Here is a 22,746-nt window from a genome sequence, read left to right on the forward strand (position 1 = left end):
ATCTGGGGACCCAAGGTTGAGAAAGGCTGTTTTAGACCACAACATCTGTCATCCCCAGCCAGTACAGTTTTGCATTTGGGAGGCACCAGGTTGACAAAGGCTACATAGAGAGGAGTTGGGCATGTGCAGGGCTGGGCACATATATATCGTCCCAAACTGTTTCGAAGTCCATATCAGGATATTGGTTTCATAATTTTTGACCTGGCAATATATCACAAATCATGAGATGTGTGTGTGCTGTGCAAAAATCACAATGTGGGGAAAACCGTGAAGCCAGCCAAAGTTTCTCACGATTCCTGAAGCCCCTGTTAACTCTGCCAGCTCATCTCTTCCCTGCCTCATGCAGAGAGCAGCGCATCAAAAGAGCAGGGGCTGGCAAAAATCACAATGCGGGAAAAACTGTGAAGCCAGCCAATGCCTCTATATAGCTCCACCCTTATTTCAGACATTGTGATATATCAGGATGTTTAGCTGGTGATATATCGCGATGTTGAAACCCAGATATCACCCAGTCTTAGGCATTATGTGTGTGAAGTACGCCGATTGGGACTGTGGAAAATTCTGTTCTGGTTACTATTATTCTGAATAGTAAACCAGAGGCTAGAAGGAGCAGCGTGGGTGACAAAAGTATTTGGTATCCTGAAGGATCTTTCCCCTGCCACTCCCAGTTTTCTGTTCCAGGGCTAAAGACATCACCAAAATGATATCCGGAAGCCAGAAAGCAGCAGGCAGCAATTTTGGAGGCCCTCCGCCATTTAAACATGAAAAGAAGTGGTTCCAATTGGAAATGTTCCACCTATTTGTATGAATTAACTGGTTCAAGGAGACAGGAAACGGGAAATCTCCACTGCGTCTGTGGAAGGCGTTGCCATTTTTTCTTTACAACAATCCTGCGAGGTAGGTTCGGCGGCGAAGTTGCAATTGGCTCAAGGCGAACGATGTCAATGTGAATATGACGCCTATGTGTGCGGCGAGATCAAATGCGAGAGAAGCTTCCTGGCGTAGAAGAGGATGTGCCTATTCTCACTATAGAAATGTTGGGAGGGGATGGAATTAATTGGCTCCGCTTGGGTCTGGGTCTGGCTCCCAGCTACAGTTTGGGCTCCCTCCCTTCTGCCTTACCTGTCACAATGGTCACCAGCCCGCCCCCTCCATTCCCACCTGGCTCCACTATCTCTGGCAGTTCTTTCGTAGGCAGGAAGATGATGAGAACTATGTAGCCTTTATGGATGTCAAGATGGCATTTGATAAACTAAATGGAAAACTTCTTATGGGGAAAGTTATCCAGAACCAATCTGACTACTCTTACCCTAGTTTTAAAATGTATATTCTGCCACTACTCTAGTTGTGTCCAAGAGCAACACCCCCCTAAAGAACAATGTGTATTCCTTTTCAGATTACCTTTTTTTATCAGTTGCATGATTTATGATTGTCAATCCTGAAAACGCTAATCTAATTCTAATCTAAACTCCATCCAAAGCTCATTTTTGGAACTGAGGTTTTGGGGATTTAATGTTCTTTCTGTGCCAATAAAGAGAGTATTAAATGCTATCTTAAGCACCTGTGGGTGTTTAATTATTGGATTAAAATTACAAAGATGACAACTGAGAGCCTCCCTAAAGTGGGGGGGGGGGCGCCTCATTCTGGTCCACCCACATGAACCCAGAAATTCATTCAGATGAGCCACTGGCATGAACTCCCTTTATGATCCACAGAGCCTGGACTTTAACTTGTTTATGTAGCAGGATGTCTGTCTGTTAGGAGCAGAAGAAATAGCACCGTGGTACAGAAGCAGTTTTAAGTTTTAACAAAAAACGGCTTGGTAGATCTTTCACACTTCTTTATACTTCGCCCCGACCTGGCCACAGTGATCCATGTGACAGTCATCTCCAGGCTTGACTACTGTAATTCGCTTTACGCAGGGCTGCCCTTGAAGCTGTCCCAGAAACTCCAGCGGGTACAGAATGCTGCAGCAAGGCTCCTCACGGGGTCTCTGCCATGGGAGCATATTCACCCAGTGCTTTTCAAGCTGCACTGGCTCCCGGTGGAGTACAGGGTCAGATTTAAGGTGCTGCTTTTGACCTTTAAAGCCCTTCATGGCTTAGGACCCTCGTACCTACGGGACCGCCTCTCCTGGTATGCCCCACGGAGAGCCTCAAGGTCCATAAATAACAACACCCTAGTGGTCCCAGGCCCTAAGGAAGTTAGATTGGTTTCAACCAGAGCCAGGGCCTTTTCAACTCTGGCTCCGGCCTGGTGGAATGCTCTGCCTCATGAGACCAGGGCCCTGCAGGATCTGATTTCTTTCCGCAGGGCCTGTAAGACAGAGTTGTTCCACCTGGCCTTTGGCTTGGAGCCAATTTGATTCCCTCCCTCCCTCTCTTTCTTTTTTCTTTTCCTTCTCCTCCTGCGATGAGGCTACATTTTAATATTTTAATGTTCCATTATTTTAATGTTGTATTTTACTTTTGTTTTTAAGTTGTAATCATTCATCTTGTTTTTATTATTGCTTGTAAGCCGCTCTGAGCCCGGCCTTGGCTGGGGAGGGCGGGGTATAAATAAAAATAATAATAATAATTATTATTATTATTATTATTATTATTTGCTTTCAGTTAGGCTTAGATATAGATATAGATATACGTAGATACACCCACCCACCCCAGATTTCGAAAGAATATGCAAACTGGCCAAGCCAGTAGAAATCAGAATGGCTTTTGACAAATGATAGTAAAGGCACCTCTTGCTGATTACGGGCTGGCAAAACCCATTAATGAAAATGTGTTGATTGCAAGATGGGCTTCTACGCTAATTCATTCTGTTTCAACCAGTGTGATGTTCAGTTGACTCTTCTTCTTATGCTGGTTTAGCCGTTCCATCTTGATTTGCAGTTCGTTTCTATGTGGTCTATGGTGAATACAGCATTTTCATTCTAAATGTTGTAAGAGAAATTGCCCAGCATCTCCCTATGCTTCCTTTCTCGGCAGCTCTGCAGCTTGCTCTGACTGGTAGCGCTGAGTTTATTATAGATCCGGAAGCGGTTGGCTCTGCGTGTCAAAATATTTCCTCCCAGCCCTCAGGCCATCGTCTGGAGATCTATAGCTATCCCTGGTTTCGACAAAAGCCAGCCGCAGACACTGCTTCCAAATCACAGGACAGGAAAGCGCTGGCTTTGCCCCTTGTTGTGGAGAAAAGTAATTATTGGTAGCTTGCTTAGCACAAGGAGAATTACCACTTTATTAGATTTCAAGCATGAGATTCGTGGGATGGGAAGGGGCCTCTGCACGTGCGCAGGCTGCAGTAAACGTCGCTCTGATCACTGGCAGAGGAGAGATTGTGACTTGAGGGCAGGAGACAAGTGAGGCTGTGGAGGGTCCTCAGAACCTCTGGAACCAACAAGACCACTCTCCTAGGCAGTAACAACCCAGATAGAATCACAGAATTGTAGCTGGGAGGGACCGCGAGGATCATCTAGTCCAGCCCCCCCTTCACCCAACACAGGGCTTGAACCCACAACCCTGAGATCTCATGCTGTACCGACTGAGCTAGGATATCAGAAGTGTGTGTAGTGGGGTGTTAGGGGAAGGGTGGTGGGGGACACATGCTCTTTCTGGGGTAGTTTGTCCACCTTTGGTCCCCACCCTGCACTCCGCTCTCCCCTGTGGCTCCTAGAAGCTGTCAACATGCAACAGCGGCCCCACCCTGGGAAATGCCTTTGACTGGCTGGTTAAACCAGGTGAGGGTCTCAGACCCTTGGTGAGTTATGGACTTCCCCTGCATGCGAAGACAGACTCTGGTGGATTGAGTGGATGAGACAAATAGCAGGTCAAGAAGGTGGCTTCTGCATGTGGTAGACCTCTGCTGCCTTGCGGGATATCTTTGGGAGAAGAAAAGGCAACACAAACCTGGAGTGGAGTCCCTAAGGTGGGTGGATGGTGCCTTGGGAAGGAGGCACGAAGCTCTGGCAGAGTTCCACCTCTTTCCCAAAGTTGGGGAAGCTTTAACTACACTTTGGGAAGGAGGTGGGAGAACTCAAGGACCATGTCAGACCCCGTGTGTTGGACCATCGTGATCAGTACCCTCCCCCTTCCCTTATTGGACTTGCCAACAGGAATATTGGCGTGGAGAGATGCAAGTTTCGGGAGGAGCAAAGGGAAAGGCTGCTTCTGCTACTTCCATCTTGCACAGCCCTCCAGGATCCCCCTCTCCACCTCCATCCCCTCCATATCTTTCTCCCACTCCTCTTCCAGTTGCTCTCATTCCGCTGCCATCTCCCAACGGTCCTGCTTAGGATTCTGCTGCCAGACCCTCCTTGTTGCTAGGCACCCCCTCCATCCTTCTCCTCGTTGCCATGACACCCACTGTTAAGGTAGGCAACAAGCAGGAGAGAGCAGTGAGCAGCAACAGAGAGCCAGTTCTGGTAACTAACCCATCTTTATTAATTAACTGGCGCTGTGCCTGCCAATAGGACAGATTGTGATTACTCTCTCCCACAGATGTCCACGGGAGCCGCTGAGGGGGTCACAAGAAAAAGCACAGGGGCTGAATGAGAGGCAAAGTTGCGGCAGGAGCCAAATGTTCCCCTGGCCCCACATCTTGGCTCATCCAGGGCAGGGGCAGGACTTGCTTCCCCACTGAGAACCTTCCCCGACGCAGCTAAATTTCTTTTCCCCTCATAAGTCATCTGCGGGACAGCATGGGTTGTCTCAGGGTCACAGCGGAGGCGAAGACAAAACCTGCCTCCCACCTCAGCAGTGATTTACTTCCTGTTGCTGACGGCTGCTGTTCACTTCTGCGGCAGAAAATAAAGCAAGTTGTGGGCAGAACTTCAGAAAAGCGGTGGTGTGCGGGGGAACCACAAATGAAAAGGCTAGCCACAGGGCAGACAGGTCTTCATCTGCACTACGCATTTCATAGAGTTTCAGGAGTTGAATGGACTCCCAGAACAGATTAAGTTCGAGAACCAAGGTACCACTGTATCAATTATTTTGGGGGCAAGGGGGAGAAGCAGTATGCTAGCACTTTGAACAGGATTCCTCCAAAGAATCCTGGGATTCTTTGTTTGTTAACGGTGCTGAGATTTTTTTAGGAGGCCCCTATTCCCCTCAAAAGGGACGTGGGTGGCGCTGTGGGTTAAACCACAGAGCCTAGGGCTTGCTGATCAGAAGGTTGGCGGTTCAAATCCCTGCGATGGGGTGAGCTCCCATTGCTCAGACCCTGCTCCTACCACCCTAGCAGTTCAAAAGCACCTCAAAGTGTAAGTAGATAAATAGGTACCACTGGCGGGAAGGTAAACGGTGTTTCCGTGTGCTGCTCTGGTTTGCCAGAAGCGGCTTAGTCATGCTGATCACATGACCCAGAAGCTGTACGCCGGCTCCCTCGGCCAATAAAGCGAGATGATTGCCACAACCCCAGAATCGGTCATGACTGGACCTAATGGTCAGGGGTCCCTTTACCTATTCTCCTCAATGAGGTACAAGTCCCAGAGTGGTTTAATGATCAACCCTTCTTCGCAGGGAACTCTGGGAACTGTAGCTGTATGAGGCAAATAGCGGGTCTCCAAACAACTCTCAGTCAACACGCTTAACAAATTATAGTTCCCAGGATTCTTGCAGAGGGAGGAGCCAGGACTGTTGACAGTGGTATGATACTGCTTTAAATGAACAGGTAGATCTCATCTTATGTGGAGGTTACATGATATCCTCCAACATTTTCCCAATGAAAATGTCCTAAGGAAAAGCGGGACATTCAGAAACCGGGATGGCTTCTGTAAAGCTGTAACTGTCCCCGGCTATCTCAGGTACAACAAAATCGCCTGAGACCATAAAAACATTTTTAAAGGCCCAGCAAATCCCTCCAACCTCCTCTGCAACTCTCTCTGGCCTCCTCTGACCTTTCTCCAGTCGCTTCCAAAACTCTCTGCGACCTCCCCTGCTCTCTCCCCACACTTCACCAACTCCCCAACCACACCCAAACATTTTCCTAATGGAACCCCACTGCCCGCTGGGGAAGACGGGTGAGTGAAGATCTACATCAGGATCTGCTGGTCCTAAGGATCCTGCCACCTGAAGTGGTTGCCTCACCATACCTCATGGGTGGGACGGGCTGGAACACCCATCAGTTTTAAGTTATGTTTCCTGCCATAGCAGAGGCCAGAAAGTGTAGGTTCTCAGAGTACAGATCAAGTAAAAGGTAAAGGTACCCCTGCCCGTATGGGCCAGTCTTGACAGACTCTAGGGTTGTGTGCTCATCTCACTATATAGGCCGGGAGCCAGCGCTGTCCGCAGACACTTCCGGGTCACGTGGCCAGCGTGACAAGTTGCATCTGGCGAGCCAGCGCAGCACACGGAACGCCGTTTACCTTCCCGCTGATAAGCGGTCCCTATTTATCTACTTGCACCCGGGGGTGCTTTCGAACTGCTAGGTTGGCAGGCGCTGGGACTGAGCAACGGGAGCGCACCCCGCCACGGGGATTCGAACCGCCGACCATACGATTGGCAAGTCCTAGGCGCTGAGGTTTTACCCACAGCGCCACCCACGTCCCTCGATCAAGCCAGGTATGTAAATACACACTGGAAAGAAAACAGTTAAGTCAATACATCCATGAGATGGGCTTAGGGATGATCGCTATACATCTCCAGCAATAAACAGTCCATTTAAAAACCAGAAACCCCACACCCATAGATGTGAATGGGTGTTTCCATGCCTTGTGTCCTTTTGAACACTTTTGCCTTCAAAACTTATATCAAACCTGCAACCTTGGCGTTATCAGCATCAAGTTCTAACCAACCGAGCTATGAAGTAGAACCACGAAGCACCCACACTTCACTGGCTCTAGAGACATTGTGCTCAACACAACGGAGGATAACAGACTTGGAAGGGAGCCATAAGTTGGTCAGTTAAGCCTTCTTCTTAAAAGCAGGATTATCATCCCACCAGCAACACCTTGTTTTCCTAACCATCCAGCATTTGCAGAGCAAATACCCCAAGGAGGAAATAGCTCCAAGCAGGTGGCTGATCATCATTTTTGTGGGCACAAACCAGCTACGGATTAATCCCAGAATCTGTACTCTTAAAAAAAGAGAGTACATTTGAGACCTATAGAGCTTATTTCCCTTACCAAAGAATAATCACAACCATCCAAACAGGAATAAAAGGGAGGGCCCTGGATCTCAGCTTCCAGAGAAACTTGACTCTTGCAACTTTTCATTATGATCTATAAATACCAAATCCAACATAGCGCCATGAAAAAGCAATTTTGCACGTAGGAGGGCAGATATATGGGGTGGGGGAGAAAGAGAGAGAAGCTGGGAAAAGAGGGTTGAAAATGTACATTTCTCGTTGAGTCAGTAAGCCTGTTTTTAGGCTGAACGACTTCAGACAAAGCTCACATGACTGAATGCCCTTACATACAATAAAATATTCCACACGCTGCAACAAAATGTCGAAGTATCTCTCTGTGCTTAAGAGGAGTGTTCCTCTCCAGGGTTCCAGCCATCCTGGGATAAAAGCCTTTAGCTCCTCTTCAGGCTTCTTAGAGAAGAGTGAGCTTATGGAAGGCAGAAAGGGAAAGGGATCCTTTCCCCCTCTTCTCTTTGGGGGTCCCAGGCTGGTGGACACAATCCCATTCTGCCCACTCCATGCATTCAATGAAAGTGCTTCTTCTCAGGTGAGAACTGGGCATCTGAGTACCGTATTTTTCGCTCTATAAGACGCACCAGACCACAAGACGCACCTAGTCTTTGGAGGAGGAAAACAAGAAAAAAAAAATATTCTGAATCTCAGAAGCCAGAACAGCAAGAGGGATCGCTGCGCAGTGAAAGCAGCGATCCCTCTTGCTGTTCTGGCTTCTGGGATAGTTGCGCAGCCTGCATTTGCTCCATAAGACACACACACATTTCCCCTTACTTTTTAGGAGGGAAAAAGTAAGTCTTATAGAGCAAAAAATACGGTACTTTCACATGCCCACATAACATCCAAACTTTATTTCAAGCCCGATTGTTTTAAAGGGACATTTAGTCTGACTGATTTCTAAATAACATTTTAAATAGAAAAAAATAAATGGGGGAAAAATATGACTCTTCGGTTTTAAAAGAACTATTGTGTTTTTTTATCTGTGCAGACATCTGCCGCTCTTTGAAAAAGCACGGCTGAATGAGTCTCCCTTTGCGGAGACTGTGGAACCACAGGGAAGCAGACTACCGCCAAAGGAATTCCCTGCTTTCTTCCTCGCACCTTGGAAAATGGAGAAGCACGTCTGCATGTTAGAAAACAGACTAGAATCCATAAATACAGGGAAGAGATCTCTTGGCCGGCAGAGGTAAGATTCCCATAACACTGTGAGCATGATCAATGCGCTGCTTGAAAAACAAGTGATACATCACCCTCAGGAGAGGACGGCAGGCTGGAGAAACGAGATCCAGTGCCAAGCTGCGAGCCTGCAAATGTTCTGGGCTATGGCTACAGCTCCCTCCAGCTCCAGTCAGCATGATCATAGAATCATAGAAATGCAGAGTCAGAAGGGACCCCTAGGGTCATCCAGTCCAACCCCCTGCAATGCAGGAATCTCAACTAAAGCATCCATGACAGATGGCCACCCAACCTCTGCTCCAAAACCTCCGAGGAAGGAGAGCTCACAACCTCCTGAGGGAGACCGTTCACTGTCAAACAGCTCTTACTGTCAGAAAGTTCTTCCTGATGTTTATTTGGACTTGAAGCCACTGGTTCGAGTCCTGCCCTCCAGAGCAGGAGAAAACAAGTTGTTTCTCCTTCCATGTGACAGCCTTGAGGTATTTGAAGAGGGCTCTCATCTTTCTTCTCAGTCTTGTCCTTTCCAGGTGAAACATCTGGCAGGCTGGCCTCTGTTCCGGGTTGACACCTTCCTTTCACAAAAATTCTGGCACTTAGAGCTAAGGGTCTCTGAACATGTACAGAGGCCTTTTCCTTTGTGAAGAGAATGTCGCTCCACATGTCCTGAAAGAGCAAAGGCTCAGGCTCTGCTCAGGCACACAGTCACACAAAACGTACCTGAAAGAGGTTCTAGCCCAGTGTTTTCCGAACTTGGGTCTCTAGCTGTTTTTGGACTACAATTCCCATCATCCCTGGCCACTAGTCCTGCTAGCTAGGGATGATGGGAAATTAAAAGACGCCTGCTTCTTGGGAGAAAAGCAATGACAAACCTAGACAGCATCTTAAAAAGCAGAGACATCACCTTGCCAACAAAGGTCTGTATAGTTAAAGCTATGGTTTTCCTAGTAGTGATGTATGGAAGTGAGAGCTGGACCATAAAGAAGGCTGATCGCCAAAGAATTGATGCTTTTGAATTATGGTGCTGGAGGAGACTGTTGAGAGTCCCATGGACTGCAAGAAGATCAAACCTATCCATTCTTAAGGAAATCAGCCCTGAGTGCTCACTGGAAGGACAGATTGTGAAGCTGAGGCTCCAATACTTTGGCCGCCTCATGAGAAGAGAAGACTCCCTGGAAAAGACCCTGATGTTGGGAAAGATGGAGGGCACAAGGAGAAGGGGACGACAGAGGACGAGATGGTTGGATAGTGTTCTCGAAGCTACTAGCATGAGTTTGACTAAACTGCAGGAGGCAGTGGCGTGCTCTGGTCCAGGGGGTCACAAAGAGTCGGACACGACTAAACGACTAAACAACAAAGTCCAAAAACAGCTGGAGACCCAAGTTTGGGAAACACTGCTCTAGCCACATCTATGATCTTGTTATTATGGGATGGAGCACTATGTGGTAGCTGGGAATATCGCCGGCATTCATATTCTATGGCTTGGAAATATGTATATCCATGGCTCAGAATGCTCACCTCAAATAAAAGGTAAGCACTGCAGCCCCTAAAGTTCTTCTCTGGCTCAGATTTAAATTTAAGCCAGAGAAAGAAAACGTCCTCCCTTTGGCCCATTTCCTTGCTGCTTTGGGGCAGTTCAGTTCTTTTCTCCAAACTGCACGGACATCTCCCTTGAACAACATCATCTTCAGGTGGGAATTCCCGGAAGGAATTTCTTTCAGTATCAAGGGAAGAAAGATAAAGATAAAATCAGTGGAGGATAAGAATATATTCCTAGAAACCTACGAGGAGGACCTACAGAAGGGAACTTTAAAAGTAACAGACCCATCAGAATCATCAGAGGAAGGGAGTGAAGGCGTGACAGGAGCAAAACCAAAGAGGACTCGGAAGAAAAAGACACCACCGGATTCGACAGACAAGGATAAGACATTGGGAGCAACTGGAGGAACATAATAGAATAAATTCACCATGTCTCTGCAAATTTTAAGTTGGAACTGCAATGGTCTTAACTCGATTCGACGGAGGAAATCAATCTTTCATATTTTAAAAAAGGAACAATTGGACTTAATTTGCTTACAAGAAACACATGTGACAAGGCTCCATAGGAAAATTTTAATTAATAAAAGATTGGGCCAAGAATTTATCTCATCTGATAAAGTAAAAAAAAGAGGGGTTGTAATATATGCTAAAGAGAGCCTCTCACCAAAGTTTATGTTTAAAGATGAACAAGGGAGATATTTGGCAATTGAAATCCAATACCATGGACAAAAATATTTGATAGTAGGTGTGTACGCACCTAATGATGGAAAATCCGAGTTTTTCAAGAAGTTGCATGAGACATTGATGGATTATTTGGAATACAATGTGATGTTGATGGGTGACATGAATGGAGTAGTTTCGACAAATATGGACAAGGCACAACGACAGGTAGTCACCAAAGATGGGAGACTACCAAAAACCTTTTTTGAATTGACTGATAACCTGGATTTGGTGGACATTTGGAGAACTAAAAACCCTCTAGGAAAAGAGGGTACTTTCTTCTCTGAAGCCAAAATGACCTGGACAAGAATCGACCAGATATGGATCACGAGAGGACTGGCACCGAAGACAAAAAAAGCGGTAATCTGCCCAAAGACTTGTTCCGACCATAATGCTGTTAAGATGGTAATGAACTTAATACCAACTGGTTCCTTTAGATGGAGGATGAATGACGCTCTGTTTAGAGACGAGGAAATAACTAAGAAGGCCCAGAAAACCCTGAAGGACTATTTTGAGATAAATTTAAACACTACGGTGGAGAAAAGAACGGTATGGGACGCAAGTAAAGCTGTTATGAGGGGGTTTCTGATTCAACAGAACACGGTCAAGAAGAGACTACAAAAGGAAAAAAGAGAAAAGATCCTTGAGAAAATCAATGAGGGAGAAAAGAGACTAAGAGTAAAACCAAAATCACAGGAAATTTTAAGAGAAATTAAGTTATATCAAGTTGAATATATGCAAATGATTAATCAAGAAATTGAATGGAAAATAAGGCAAATGAGACAACGGACATTTGAGTCAGCAAACAAATGTGGAAAGTTATTGGCATGGCAAATAAAGAAGAGACAAAAACAGAACACGATAACAAATTTGGAAGTGGAAGGAAGAAATATACAGAACCCAGTGGAAATAAGGACTGCCTTTCAAAAATACTTCAAACAGCTTTACTTTCAGCAACCCCAGAATGAAGCAGATATAGAGGAATTTTTGAAAGAGAATGGGCTATCGAAAATATCTCAAGAAAGCAGATTGAATCTGAGTGATAGGATAACAGATCAAGAAATTCAGAGTGCCATTCAGAATATGCAACTAGGCAAGTCCCCAGGACCGGACGGACTGACTGCTAAATATTACAAAGTATTGAAGGACTGGTTAATTCAGCCGTTGAAAGATGTCTGTAATGAAATACTTCAGGGGAAAAAAGCACCAGAAACGTGGAAGGAAGCTTTAGTCACGCTTATACCGAAGATAGAGACTGAAAAACATCAACTTAAAAACTACCGCCCAATATCGCTATTGAATGTGGATTACAAAATCTTTGCAGACATTTTGGCTAGAAGATTTAAGAAAGTATTAATAAAGGAGATTCATAAAGATCAAGCAGGTTTTCTCCCAGGAAGACATCTATCTGACAATGTGAGGAATATAATTGATATATTGGAATTTTTGGAGGAAAAAATAAATACAAAAGCAGTTTTGATATTTGTGGATGCGGAGAAGGCCTTCGACAATATTTCTTGGAGCTTTTTGAAGAAGAATCTCCAAGGTATGGGAGTAGGCCAAGAATTTGAGAATGGTATAAGTGCAATCTATTCTGAACAAAAAGCTAAATTAATTGTAAATAATGTAATAACTGAGGAGTTCAGAATAGAGAAAGGTACAAGACAAGGGTGCCCAATTTCCCCTTTACTTTTTATATCAGTCCTGGAGGTGCTGCTGAATATGATTAGAAAGGACCAACTGATCAGAGGGATACAGGTCGGATCTAAACAATATAAATTAAGAGCATTTGCAGACGATTTAGTTTTGACACTGCAGGAGCCAGAATCCAGTGTAAAAAGAGTCTTAGAATTGATTCAAGAGTTTGGTCGATTGGCAGGGTTTAAATTAAACAAAGTTAAAACCAAGGTTTTGACAAAGAACTTAACAGAAATTGAGAAAGAAAGGTTTCAGAATGAGACAGGATTGACAGTAGTGAAAAAAGTGAAATATTTGGGAATTATCATGTCTGCTAAAAATGGGAACTTATATAAAGATAACTATGATAAATGTTGGTCGGAGATAAAGAAAGATCTAGAAATATGGTCTAATTTGAAACTCTCGTTAATGGGTCGTATTGCCGCGATAAAGATGAATGTACTGCCAAGAATGTTGTTTCTATTCCAGACGTTGCAAATTATAGACAAAACTGACTGTTTCAGGAAGTGGCAAAAGGATATATCTAGATTTGTCTGGCAGGGCAAAAAGCCAAGGATAAAATTTAAAATATTAACTGATGTTAAGGAAAGAGGGGGCTTTGCCCTGCCAGATTTGAAACTTTATTATGAAGCAGCAGCTTTTTGCTGGCTAAAAGAATGGCTACTTCTTGAAAACACTGACATGTTGGACTTAGAAGGATTTAATAATGCTTTTGGTTGGCATGCATACTTATGGTATGACAAGGTTAAAGTGCATAAAATGTTTAAAATTCACATTGTCAGAAATGCATTGTTTAAAGTTTGGATGAGGTATAAAGACTTGCTTGAAAATAAGACTCCAAGGTGGTTGTCCCCAATGGAAGCAAAAGCACTAAAAAAACTCAATATGGAGGCCAATTGGCCAAAATATTGGGAGATTTTAGAGCAAGATGGTGATCGAGTGAAATTACAGAGTTACGATAAATTAAAAAGTAAAGTTCGAGATTGGCTTCATTATCACCAAATAATGGAGGCTTTCAAAATGGATAGAAAAATTGGTTTCCAGGTGGAAAAATCAAAATTGGAAACAGAATTGTTAGAACCCAAAACTAAGATTCTGTCAAGAATGTATAACTTGCTGTTGAAATGGAATACACAAGATGAGGAAGTGAAATCAGTGATGGTTAAGTGGGCCCAAGATTTGGGTCATAACATAATGTTTGCTGACTGGGAAAAGTTATGGACCACTGGTATGAAATTTACAGCATCTAATGCCTTAAGAGAGAATATTATGAAAATGATATACAGGTGGTACATGACACCAGTCAAGCTTGCAAAAATCTACCACTTACCTGACAATAAGTGTTGGAAATGTCAAGAGGTTGAAGGTACATTCTTTCACCTTTGGTGGACATGCCCAAGGATAAAGGCATTCTGGGAGATGATTTATAACGAGTTGAAAAAAGTTTTTAAATACACATTCTTGAAGAAACCAGAGGCCTTTCTCCTGGGTATGGTTAGCCAACAGGTGCATAAGAAGGATAGGACATTTTTTATGTATGCTACAGCAGCAGCAAGGATACTCATCGCACAGTATTGGAAGACTCAACAGCTACCCACACTGGAAGAATGGCAGATGAAAGTTATTGACTATATGGAATTGGCAGAAATGACCGGCAGAATCAGAGACCAGGGAGAAGAGACGGTGAAGGAAGATTGGAGGAAATTCAAGGATTATTTACAGAAACATTATAAGATAACGAACATTTGATGACATCGGATTGAGGATGAATGGGTATTTGGGAAAAAGTGATCAGAGAAAGATTTAATATTTTGTCAGACTAAGGAAATGCAATTATCTATTAGTCTTTAAGAGTATTAGAAAATCAAAGTACGATAGAGGACAAGAATTTGCAGACAGAATATATGATTTGGAATACAGAGAAGGAAGGCCTGGGGAAGTCGGAGAAATAAGTTAATGTAAAGAATACAAGGAGACAAAAATTGTTTTTAATATGTTTTATTTTCTATGTTATATTTTGCTGTTTTGTGTTTGTGTGTGGTAATACTTATCCTTTCTGTTTTTTCCTTTTCTCTTTCTTTATGTTGTTTTTCTGAGGTTGTTTGTTTAATGTTGTTTCAAGCTTCTGTTGTAAAACTCAATAAAATATTATTTAAAAATAAAAAAAAAACAATATTCTGCAGTCTGCATGAGAGAAGGAACTCATCCTAAAGCTGCAGCTGCAGTCAGCTAAACCCTGATCCTCATCATCTCTCTCTCTCTTTGCCCCAAAGCAAGGAAATTCAGTACAGTAAGTGGCAGATGCCACCTACTGGGAAAAATAAATAATTGCATGGGAAATGGGGGAAATGGATGGAGGACCGGCAAACAACTTCTTGGCTGGCATCTCGAAGACAGTTGCAATTTATAGATTTTCACATTCCCAAGATGATACACCTCGCTCCTCATCTGAACATCAGACCAATCTTGCCCTGAATGTTCACATGCACAAATTATGCAAGATCGCAGCTCTTTGCACAAGCAAATTCGAATCCGATTTATATTCCAATGTGGACAAGTCCTGCTGAAAAATATATATTTTTTTGCAACAGGCTTGGAAACCAGCTCAATTTGTTAGCACCTAAGAGTGTCTCTGGAAAAAGATTTATATTCAAATCATACTACTGTGCATTAGGGGGCACAGAAAACTCACATTCATAAGTCTTGTCAATCATATGTCTTGTGAGAGCAGTATGCTCTGATAGGAGAGCATTGGCCCCAAATCACAGAGAGGCAGAAGCTCTGAGCCTTTTCAATGAACATTGCTGGGAAAGCCTGGCACTGCCCGCCAGCCTTAGTCTAGGCTGAATCAACAGAAGTATAGTGTCCCGATCCTGTAAAAGCCCCGCTCTATTCTGCCTTGGTCAGGCCGCACCTGGAGTCCTGTGTCCAGTTCTGGGCACCACAAGTTAATTAGGATATTGACAAGCTGGAACACGTGCAGAGGAGACAACCAAGATGGCAAAGGGTCTGGAAAACAAGCCTTATGCGGAATGGCTGAGGGAGGTGGGTATGTTTATCCTGGAAAAGAGGAGACTAAGATCTAAAGGGCTGCCACATGGAAGAGGGAACAAGCTTGTTTTCTCCTGCTCTGGAGGGTAGCAACCGAACCAATGGCTTCAACTTACAAGAAAGGAGATTCCAACTAAACATCAGGGAAATCTTTCTGACAGTAAGAGCTGCTTGACGGTGGAATTATCTCCCTTGGAGGTTTTTAAGCAGATGTTGGATGGCCATCTGTCATGGATGCTTTAGTTGAGATTCCTGCATTGTAGGGGGTTGGACTAGATGACCCTAGGGGTCCCTTCAAATTCTACAATTCTATGATTCTAGAATTAGTTGGATCTGCCTGTGATTGGCTCTGGCTCTGCCTATCATTGCCTGCAGCTCTAACTATTGTTTGTTTCCCTCTCTTGCCCTACCAAGTCCCAATGGGCATCAGCCATCACTGCCTGCTGCCACCACTGGCTTTACAATTTTGCACAAGCCACACACCTAAGGACAGGCACAGGCAAACGCGGCCCTCCAGATGTTTTGAGACTACAATTCCCATCATCCCTGACCACTGGTCCTGTTAGCTAGGGATGGTGGGAGTTGTAGTCCCAAAACATCTGGAGGGCCGAGTTTGCCTATACCTGCCTTAGGATCATTGTGGAACTGAGGCCCTTCTCACCTGTCCACAGAGCAGGAATTTATAATCATCACCCTTATCGTCATCATCATCTAGGCACACGGTAAGAGATTTCAAAAAGTAAAACGCATAGCAACAACTTGGCAGGTGGACAGTGCGGACAGGATCCTTTCAAAAGCATATGATAAATAGCCTCAAGGAAACATCAGCTCAGGTGAACAATTGAGCCAAGTTTGCAAGGGGGGAAACCCCCACTGTGAAACAGCGGAAGACCGTGTTTTTCACAGGGCTTTAAAAACCTGTCAAAACAGCAGCTTTCACAAGGCTATGAAAATGCGCCACAAAACTCTGGCAAAGAGCGATACGCCCCATTGTAAGACAACATCCGTCAGGTGCCTAAAGATCATTTTCTAAGGGTCTGAGAGGAAGGGTTGTGGTGGCCACACACATCCCTTCATCATCCTTGCCAGCTTGTGAGGTGGCAGAGTTGTTAAAGAGTCCACAGGTAAAATAAAGAGTCCACAGGTAAAATAAAAGGTCAGCTGGGATCCTGAACCACCCAACGATGTTATCTCATATACCCCCTGGATAGAATTCACTCACCTTATGATGGAGGCCAGGGGAATTCCTAGGCTGTCGTCGGAGTGACAGGGACTCTGTAGGCTGCCTTCCCCACCTTGTCTCGGCTCCTCCTCTCGCTCGGTCCAGGGGGCATCCGTGGCGGAGCTTGTCCCGGAGTCTGGCTCCAGGTGGGCCAGGGGGGCGAAGTTCTGCTCAATGAGCTTGGCACTGTCTCGAATTTGCTCTTGTACTTCCGGGGTGAGAGTTGGGAGGTCGAAGGTGAAGTACGTTCCGCTGTGCGTTTGGGCCGGGGAGGACAGGATGTCAATGGAGTCGAGGCTGGTGTAAGAGGTCCCTTTGGCTCGGTGAGACTCCATGATGCTCTCAAAATGCCTGCTGAACGAATCCATGCCGTCCCTGGAGAGGCTGTGTCCGAGGAGAAAGGGCACTGGGGACTTGAGCAGCCCTTGGGCTTCTCTGTTGATGATCCTGGAGGTTGGGGATGAGGTGGTGAGAAAGAGGGAGGCACAAGTTGCAGAGAAACAGACACAGCAGTCCTCAACTCAGGGAAGTGTCTTCTACACCACTGATCAGAACGAGGGTCTTTCCAAAGGGGCAGATAGCTCTTCCTGTGATAATTCAGGAAATGCTATCTCAGCCAGCAGCATGGGCATAGCGGGGGGAGGGGGAGGGAAGCTGCCCCTCCTGAATCAAGTAAATAAATAAAAAACCTTAACTAAAATTAGAAATAATCAGAATATTCTAGCGATTCTTCTTGAGGAAAGTAATGACCCGGCTAAGGTAGACAATGACAGGGGAGCATCTCAACGGGCTGTGCTTACTGAAAAACTGCATTGGGGGAAAAGGAGTACCGCTAATTTGAAAAGGAAGTACTGAAAAGATTTTCAGCAAATCCAAGAAAACTTGTTTAGATTTTTAAAAAGGATGAAAAAGGTGTGTTCTTTGTAATTTTGCCAAATATACCTGTTAAATACATGTAAGGGACTTTCCCTGGTGTTAATTTTTTATTTGACTTCCTAGTTTTCAAGTGACTGAATATTTTGACAGATTTTTTTTCTGAGCGCTTGGGGTCAGAAAAGAACGTAATTCAAAGCAACTGTTGTTGAGACATTTCATTCCAAATCTGCTAGACAGAGCAAGACACAGGATGATGGCAGGTGGGGGTCCTGCCCACCCCCCAACAAATCCTGGCCATAGTCAGCAGCTAACCAGAGTCAGCCTCTCTTTTGCCAAGCTAAGGCATAGGCAAGATCTATGGATTCTGGCTCTCCCATTGGGAAGGGAAGTTTCTGAGGTCCAGCCCAATGGACTGGTGTGTATCTGCAGTGAGCAGGTTTGGAGTGCTTCTTCCGCAAGTTCTGCTGGGAATAAATCCCTTTTTGCTTAGTTTATGCAACTGATAGCCTACACTGGCCCAAGGGCTTTTGATGAGTAAAAACAATGTACTTTGCAGTGGTGCTACCTGCTGTTCTGCCTTTCTAAGAAAGAGGGGGAACCTAACCAGTTCCATTCTTCTCCTCTGGCAGAGAAAGTGATCTCTGCAATGGCCCCACCTTTCCTTTTAGCTAAGAGGAGTGGAAAGGATGGAGCGGCATACACTCCAACATTTTGCCAATGAAAATAAGGATGCCCTAAATAATAATAAAGGGATGCGGGTGGCGCTGTGGGTTAAACCACAGAGCCTAGGGATTGCTGATCAGAAGGTTGGCGGTTCGAATCCCTGCAAAGAGGTGAGCTCCCATTGCTCGGTCCCTGCTCCTGCCAACCTAGCAGTTTGAAAGCACCTCAAAGTGCAAGTAGATAAATAGGTACTGCTCCGGTGGGAAGGTAAACGGCGTTTCCGTGCACTGCTCTGGTTCGCCAGAAGCGGCATAGTCATGCTGGCCACATGACCCGGAAGCTGTACGCTGGCTCCCTCGGCCAATAAAGCGAGATGAGCGCCGCAACCCCAGAGTCGGTCATGACTGGACCTAATGGTCAGGGGTCCCTTTACCTTTACTCCATGCATTTTAAAGGCATCCAGGTTTGTGGCCACTGCTGTGGGAGCTGCCACTGGTCCTGGAGTTGTAGTCCAAAAACAGATGGAGTCTCAAGTTTAGGAAACCCTGGTCCTAGTGGAAGCTAAGCAGCAAGTAGCAATGACTACCTAGAAGCTGTACGCCGGCTCCCTCGGCCAGTAAAGTGAGATGAGCGCCGCAACCCCAGAGTCGGTCATGACTGGACCTAATGGTCAGGGGTCCCTTTACCTTTATAATAATAATAATAATAATAATAATAATAATAATTTTACTATTTATACCCCACCCATCTGACTGGATTGCCCTAGTCACTCTGGGCAGATTCCAACACATATAAAAACACAACAAAACATTAAACATTAAAAAAACTTCCCTATACAGGGCTGCCTTCAGATGCCTCAGGGGTTGGATAACTCCATACCCTCTGATGAAAACAGGGACATCCTAAGGAAAAGTGGGACACTCCAGGATCAAATCAGAAACTGGGGTGGCTTCTGTAAATCCAGGACTGTCCCTGGAAAACAGGGACACTTGGAGGGTCTGGAGTTGTGCATCTTCACCCAGATTTGCCTTGAGATATCATTTGTCTCCAAGCCAAGTGCACATGGCATGTGTCTACTATTTCATTATTCTGGAGCTGTGTTCTTTTGGCCTGCATAGCTGGTCATCCTTCTCCTATGTCCCCGAGAGGCATTTTACTCTCATAAACTCCATTTCCCCCTGTCCCTTGGTAGCCCCTTTTTCTCCTGACACCACACCACATTGCTCTTTCAGAATTCAGAATCAGAAGAATCTTTATTTATATGAGCCACTAGCCCTAGCAATAAAATAAAATGTACTGAAGATAGAGGTAAAAACTTAACTATAGAAAATACATTTTGGGGGTTTACGTCAATAATCACATAACAGAACATATTCTAATTGCCCCCGCCAAAAATCTTGCAGTTTCTGCTGTCACCTGATCACCTTGATCTGCTAAAAGAAAGAAGAAGAAGAAGAGTTTGGATTTGATATCCCGCTTTATCATGACCCTAAGGAGTCTCAAAGCGGCTAACATTCTCCTTTCCCTTCCTCCCCCACAACAAACACTCTGTGATGTGAGTGGGGCTGAGAGACGTCAGAGAAGTGTGACTAGCCCAAGGTCACCCAGCAGCTGCATGTGGAGGAGCGGAGATGCGAACCTGGTTCCCCGGATTACGTGACTACCGCTCTTAACCACTACACCACACAGTAGCAATGGTTGAGCGACCCGGCATGGACAATAATAGAGGGGCAATAACCTCCCTCCTCAAATCTTTATAAAGAGTGCAAGCCAGAAGCACATGAGCCACGGACTCAATACTGCCATCTCCACAGGGACAGTGCAGCTTTTCTGGAGGAATTTTTTGAAATCCACCCTCAAGTAGAGCCAAAGGCGGTATATTCTATCTTGTGAAAGTGTGTCTGTATTTTAGAATTGTTAAATTTCGCAAAGAGGGTGCCAAAGTGTCAAAATGACTAGTTGGAAAATAATCATACCACAGACAAAATTTCCTTATTGTGGCCAGATTATTCTGTCGCTCAGTATCATATAGGTGTTGTCTAATTAAATTATTTACTTTACTGAAGCCCAGGGTTAATAACTGTTGTGGTGATAAACCAGGAAAGTAAAGGTTTTGGTTGACAATTTTAGTCCAAGCCCTCTCATGACAACCTTGCAATACTAAGGGTAGTAGACCAGCGGGGTTTAAATTTAGGCAAAGCCAATGGTTAAATGTCCTACACCAGATCTGTAATTCATAGAGGGGAGGTCAGGACACTGCTGTTTACTAAAATGTTCTCCCTCTTGGAAAATGTTGCAGAGTAAGCCATGGGCATTGAGCAGGTTTCCCCTTCAAAACAGGTGGAAAGAGTGGTTCTTAACCCTTCCTGCCACTTTTATTCTGCAGTTGCTTCTTTTGCTTTTGCAAGCAAGTTGGAAATAGGGGATCCTTTTTTTTTACACCCCAGTCTTTCTACCTCTAGGCACAATACTGCCATCAAAACCATTCACATCTCTCCATTGTTCAAACCATTAAACTTGCCCTTCCTCAAATCCTTTCAATGACTTCTCTTCCCCTTCCGCCAGGACCAAAAACTCCCTGTGTGCTTTGACAGCTCAGCTGCCGACAGAGGGAGTCACTATACAGGGATACCGTTGCCTAGACAGGGATCTTGCTGCGCCGAGACAAGGCTTTAAAATCCTGTCGGAATCTGAAGTCTGCTGAGACTACTGAGATCAGCACACTTTAGCATGTCTGGAACATTTTCATGGAGAGCTGAGATTTTCAGTGTCAAAAGGAAGGCGCCACATCTGACGTAGCCAGAGAAAATGAATTTCAGCTGCTTTTTCTACTCATAATCAGTGGAGTGCAGAGTCTGCAGCAAGGAACAGGGTTTCCATGGGGAGTAAAAATAATAATAATTTAATAATAATAATAATAATAATTTATTATTTTTACTCTGCCCATCTGGCTGGGTTTCCTCAGCCACTCTGGGCGGCTTCCAACAGAATATTAAAATACAATAGTCTACTAAACATCAAAAGCTTCCCTAAAAACAAAATACGCAAAGGGTGAGTTTATCCCCCACTCTGCCAAGACATGCTTGTGGGTATACCAAGAGTCAGGGCCGGCCTAAGACATTTTGGCACCTGAGGCAGACCACAAAATGGCGTCCTCCCTGTGAGAGAAGAAGCGGCAAGTGAAGGTCTACATCAGCAACAAGCGAGGAATAAAGATCTACCGTATTTTTTGCTCTATAAGACTCACTTTTTCCCTCCTAAAAAGTAAGGGGAAATGTGTGTGCGTTTTATGGAGTGAATGCAGGCTGCACAGCTATCCCAGAAGCCAGAACAGCAAGAGGGATTGCTGCTTTCGCTGCGCAGTGATCCCTCTTGTTGTTCTGGCTTCTGAGATTCAGAATATTTTTTTATTGTTTTCCTCCTCCAAAAACTAGGTGCGTCTTATGGTCTGGTGTGTTCTATAGAGCGAAAAATACGGTACATTGAGATCTGCTGCCCCTGTGGATGTTGCCATCTGAGGTGGTCACCTCACCTTGTCTCAGGAGCTGGCCTATCCTGCTGAGAATCTTAATAAATATTCCCCCCCATGGGCTCAGGACAGGTTAAGAACTCTTTTTTTTTTTTGCGGGGATGGAGGGCATACCCAATAATATAAATATATGTGTATATTAGATCACGAGTGATTTACCTCATCTTCAGCTGCTGAATGCCAATCCAAATAGGAAAGTCTTTTAACATTCCCAGAAGGTATTTAATGGACCTCTAGAGAACAAGAATTCCTTAGTTTCCAAAACTCTACACACACCCCTGTGTGTGTGTAATTAGTTGGTTAGTGAGGGATTCAATTAAGTTGTTGTGCTTGCATAAGCCAGAGCAAGGATTCCTGCTAGTGGAATGGGGTTTCCTTCCCCCACAAAAAGTCTCCCTGTGTACCTCTGTACCCTCCTCAAATCTGCTTGGAGAACCTCCAGAACAGCACACAGGGAGGAGGGAGGCGATCCCGCCCTGAGACCTTTGGGTATAAAGGGTAAAGGGGACCCCTGACCATTAGGTCCAGTCGTGGCCGACTCTGGGGTTGCGGCGCTCATCTCGCTTTACTGGCCGAGGGAGCCTTCCGGGTCATACGGCCAGCATGACTAAGCCACTTCTGGCGAACCAGAGTAGCGCAAGGAAACACCGTTTACCTTCCCGCCGGAGTGGTACCTATTTATCTACTTGCACTTTGACGTGCTTTCGAACTGCTAGGTTGGCAGGAGCTGGGACCGAGCAACGGGAGCTCACCCCGTCACGGGGATTCGAACCACCGACCTTCCAATCAGCAAGTGCTAGGCTCTGTGGTTTAACCCACAGCGCCACCCGCGTCCTTTGGGTATAGGGCGATATATAAATCCAATAAATAATATTAATAATAATAATTCCACCTTGCAAGCAGAAATGTTTGCACTGATGACACAACCTCTTCAGTACGACATTGCATTCCACCCTTTGTCTTGCATCTCAACATCATTTGTTCATTAAGTTTTCCCAGAGTAACCAGGTAGCATCTGTTGCGTCCTAGCCTCTGTTTTGCCTACCTTTTCTCTGATCTGATTTGTGGCAATTGTTTTGAGTTAAAACGCAACTGCAGCCTAGCCTGTCCAAATCTCACAGTGCTGTTGAGATTTGCGAGAACC

General features: G+C 45.0%; 1 protein-coding gene across 3 annotated transcripts in view; it reads right to left on the reverse strand.

Moving 5' to 3' along the window:
• The window catches only part of PSD (pleckstrin and Sec7 domain containing), a gene marked incomplete at its 5' end in the record, with an annotated part of 111,179 nt that overhangs the window by 78,536 nt on the left and 9,897 nt on the right, over positions 1–22,746 (reverse strand). For all 3 annotated transcript variants that reach the window (XM_083440322.1, XM_083440321.1, XM_083440323.1), the window contains one exon: positions 16,535–16,981. In XM_083440322.1, the coding sequence (XP_083296448.1) occupies positions 16,535–16,981 (447 nt within the window). The remainder of the gene's footprint in view (positions 1–16,534; positions 16,982–22,746) is intronic.

Source organism: Podarcis tiliguerta, assembly GCF_965153285.1.
Source record: "Podarcis tiliguerta genome assembly, chromosome: 5".
NCBI classification, from domain to species: Eukaryota; Metazoa; Chordata; class Lepidosauria; order Squamata; family Lacertidae; genus Podarcis; species Podarcis tiliguerta.